Source organism: Salvelinus sp. IW2-2015, unplaced genomic scaffold (genome assembly GCF_002910315.2).
Source record: "Salvelinus sp. IW2-2015 unplaced genomic scaffold, ASM291031v2 Un_scaffold3658, whole genome shotgun sequence".
Classification (NCBI taxonomy): Eukaryota; Metazoa; Chordata; class Actinopteri; order Salmoniformes; family Salmonidae; genus Salvelinus; species Salvelinus sp. IW2-2015.
Window position 1 is genome coordinate 1 of NW_019944935.1, and position 4,027 is coordinate 4,027.

General features: G+C 50.2%; 1 protein-coding gene across 1 annotated transcript; it reads right to left on the minus strand.

Annotated features, from left to right (window-relative positions):
- Positions 1 to 73: 73 nt before the first annotated feature.
- On the minus strand, positions 74 to 736 carry LOC139025969 (uncharacterized; the record flags this gene model as incomplete). The annotated part of the gene is made up of 1 exon (XM_070441239.1): positions 74 to 736. A coding segment is annotated over one exon (663 nt), but the record flags the coding sequence as incomplete, so codon positions are not given.
- Between the last annotated feature and the right edge of the window lie 3,291 nt (positions 737 to 4,027).

Consider the following 4,027-nt stretch of genomic DNA (forward strand, 5'->3'; position numbering starts at 1 on the left):
TTGGTGGGGGGGGAGGGGGCTTGGTGGGTGGGGGAGCTTTAGTGTGGGAGGAGCTAGTGTGGGGGAGAGGAGCTTAGTGTGGGGGAGAGGAGCTTAGTGTGGGGGGGAGGAGCTTTGGTGGGGGGAGGAGCTTGGTGGGGGGGAGCTTGGTGGGGGGGAGCTTGGTGTGGGGGGAGGGGCTTGGTGTGGGGGGGAGGGGCTTGGTGTGGGGGGAGGGGCTTGGTGTGGGGGGAGGGGCTTGGTTGTGGGGGGGAGGGGCTTGGTGTGGGGAGGGTTGTGTGGGGAGAGGAGCTTGGTGGGGGAGAGGGTTGGTGGGGAGAGGAAGCTTGGGTGGGGGAGAGGAGCTCTGGGTGGGGGAGAGGAGCTTGGTGTGGGGGAGAGGAGCTTGGTGTGGGGGAGGGGCTTGGTGTGGGGGGGAGCTTGGTGTGGGGGGGAGCTTGGTGGGGGGGCTTGGTGTGGGGGGGGATGTTGGGTGGGGGGGGAGGAGCTTGGGTGGGGGGGGGGGGGGGGGCTTGGTGTGGGGGGTGGGGGGAGCTTGGTGTGGGGGGAGGGGCTTTGGTGGGGGGGAGGAGCTTGTGGGGGGGCGCTGGTTGGGGGGAGGAGGCTTGGTGGGGGGGAGGAGCTTGGTGTGGGGAGGAGCTTGGTGTGGGGGGGAGGAGCTTGGTGGGGGGAGGAGCTTGGTGTGGGGGAGGAGCTTGGTGGTGGGGGGGAGGCTTGTGTGGTGGGGGGGAGGTAGCTTGGTGTGGGGTTAGGGTAAATGGGAAGGTGCACACAGCACAGAAGGCGCGAAGGAGAAGAGAACAAAGCGACAACATTAGGCCAAGCGGACAAACATAAACACGTGATTCTTGCGATACAGGAATTTGGAATATCACGCAAAAACATACATTGGAATTAATTGRATACATGGCCCAGCACTAACGCCTCCTCCCCTCCACGTTGAATCTCATAATTCTATACTGTCTCTCATTCACTCCTTTATCCAGCATTAACTGATTTAGTGTCGGTTTCCTCATTACAGACCCAGTGTGGCCTAAGCAGCTCAGACATGCATGTTGTGTCTAACCTAGTGCTTAGGCCTCTGTCCTCTCTCGGTCTCCTCCACACATACAAACAGACTTAAACCCCCCCAGACATCTGGGACCCCCCACCATCCTCCCTATCCTACCCATCTGCCTTCTAAAATCTCCCCCCAGTCCCCCCTCTATTTCACTGTGTATCTTTAACTCTGCATTGTTGGAAAGGGACCAGTAAGTAAACATTTCCCTGTTAGTCGACACCTGTTGTTTACGAACATGTGACAAGTAAAATGTATTTGAGTAGAGTGAATGGGGCATTAGTGGAAGACATTGTTGTGATCTTTCCTTTGTGTCCCCGTGTGCTGCATTTCCTATTGTCATCTCTCCTTCATCCGATGTGTGTGTGTGTGTTGTACTTCCCACACTTCCTACAGGGATAACAGGAAGTGCATCTTGACCCCCCCGCCCGTCCTGCTGTCTGTGGTCCTCCAGTCCTTGGTCACTGCTGCTAAACAGACACTGGMAGGAGGATCCCTAACACTCTGTTCAGTGTTTACAYGAGTTGGAGCTGAACTCAGTCTGTGGTAGTTAGTAACAGGCCTCCCTGCCTTGTCCGGCTTCACTGGTGTGTGAGTGTTCAGCATTACTGAAGTGATTGGCTGCACCACTCTCCTGCAGTATGATCCGTTAAATTACCTGCAGCCTCAGATGGGTCTACTGCCCGTATCTCTCAATGGAGAGTGAATACACACACTGGGGAATACACACACTCTGGGGAACACACACTCTGGGGAAGCAAGGGGCCTGGTCAGCTTAAACGACAGCCCAGACCCTATTTTATGCCTGTTAGGGCCTGAGCGCTGTGTGTGTGTGTGTGTGTGTGTGTGTGTGAGCAGCAGTAGCAGGAAACAGGAGGACCTCACAGCTGAGGAGCACAGGGCAAATCGTCATAGAGACAGGCCTCTAACAGAACCAGTCCAATAGGACTCCAGCTCTAGCTTTGGGAAAAGACTTCTTCCTGTTCCACTTAGAATCTTTATCCAGAAAGGAATACAAAAAAAACACACACTGGACAAATACATGCACAAAGTCACACACACCCTGGACAAATACATGCACAAAGTCACACACACCCTGGACAAATACATGCAAAGTCACACACACCCTGGACAAATACATGCACAAAGTCACACACACACTGGACAAATACATGCACAAAGTCACACATACTGTAGCTTCAAGCTTTCAGAGTGTGTATGTGAGTGGAGTGTGTGTGCGGTGTGTGTGTGCGCACGGGGGCATGTAGGGGTAAATAAGGTCAGCCGTACTGTTGCCTAGGAAACAATCAATCCAAGGCTGGGATTCAAGTCAAGCCTCTGCCCCACCCATTCCTCCGTCCTTCCTCCAAACCTCAGAGTAATGAGTGCTCTCTAGGTCTCTAAATGGAGCTTAAATAACAGTCTTGTGTTATTATTGTACAGTAGAAAATAGTCAAAATAAAGGAAAACCCTTGAATGAGTAGTGTCCCAACTTTCACTGGTATGTTGTGGTGTGTTGTGTGTGTGTGTGTGTGTGGTGTGTGTGTGTTGTGTGTGTTGTGAGAGATATACAGTGGGGCAAAAAAGTATTTAGTCAGCCACCAATTGTGCAAGTTCCTCCCACTTAAAAAGAATGAGGCCTGTAATTTTCATCATAGGTACACTTCACATGACAGACAAAATGAGAAAAAAAATATACAGAAAATCACATTGTAGGATTTTTTATGAATTTATTTGCAAATTATGGTGGAAAATAAGTAATTTGGTCACCTACAAACAAGCAAGATTTCTGGCTCTCACAGACCTGTAACTTCTTCTTTAAGAGGCTCCTCTGTCCTCCACTCGTTACCTGTATTAATGGCACCTGTTTGAACTTGTTATCAGTATAAAAGACACCTGTCCACAACCTCAAACGTCACACTCCAAACTCCACTTTGGCCAAGAACAAAGAGCTGTCAAAGACACCAGAAACAAAATTGTAGACCTGCACCAGACTGGGAAGACTGAATCTGCAATAGGTAAGCAGCTTCGGTTTGAAGATCAACTGGGGAGCAGTTATTAAGAAATGGAAGACATACACACTGATAATCTCCCTCGATCTGGGTCTCCACGCAAGATCTCACCCGTGGGCTCAAAATGATCACAAGAACGGTGAGCAAAAATCACAGAACACACGGGGGACCTAGTGAATGACCTGCGGAGAGCTGGACCAAAGTACAAAGCCTATACCATCAGTAACACACTACGCCGCCAGGGACTCAAATCCTGCAGTGCCAGACGTGTCCCCTGCTTAAGCCAGTACTGTCAAGCCCGTCTGAAGTTTGCTAGAGAGCATTTGGATGATCCAGAAGAAGATTGGGAGAATGTCATATGGTCAGATGAAACCAAAATAGAACTTTTTGGTAAAAACTCAACTCGTCGTGTTTGGAGGACAAAGATGCTGATTGCATCCAAAGAAACCATACTACTGTGAAAGCATGGGGTGGAAACATCAAGCTTTGGGGGCTGTTTTTCTGCAAAGGGACAGGACGACTGATCCGTGTAAGAGGAAGAATGAATGGGGCCATGTATCGTGAGATTTTGAGTGTTAAAACCTCCTTCCATCAGCAAGGGGCATTGAAGATGAAACGTGGCTGGGCTTTCAGCATGACAATGATCCAAACACACCGCCCGGGCAACGAAGGAGTGGCTTCGTAAGAAGCATTTCAAGGTCCTGAGTGGCTAGCCTAGTCTCCAGATTCAACCCCATAGAAAATCTTTGGAGGGAGTTGAAAGTCCGTGTTGCTCAGGCAAACACTGCTCTAGAGGAGACTGCATGGAGGAATGGGCCAAAATACCGCACAGTGTGTGAAAACCTTGTGAAGACTTACAGAAACGTTTGACCTCTGTAATTCGCCAACAAAGGGATATAACAAATGTATTGAGTATAAGTATTTGGTCAATAACAAAAGTTTATTTTCCACCATCAAT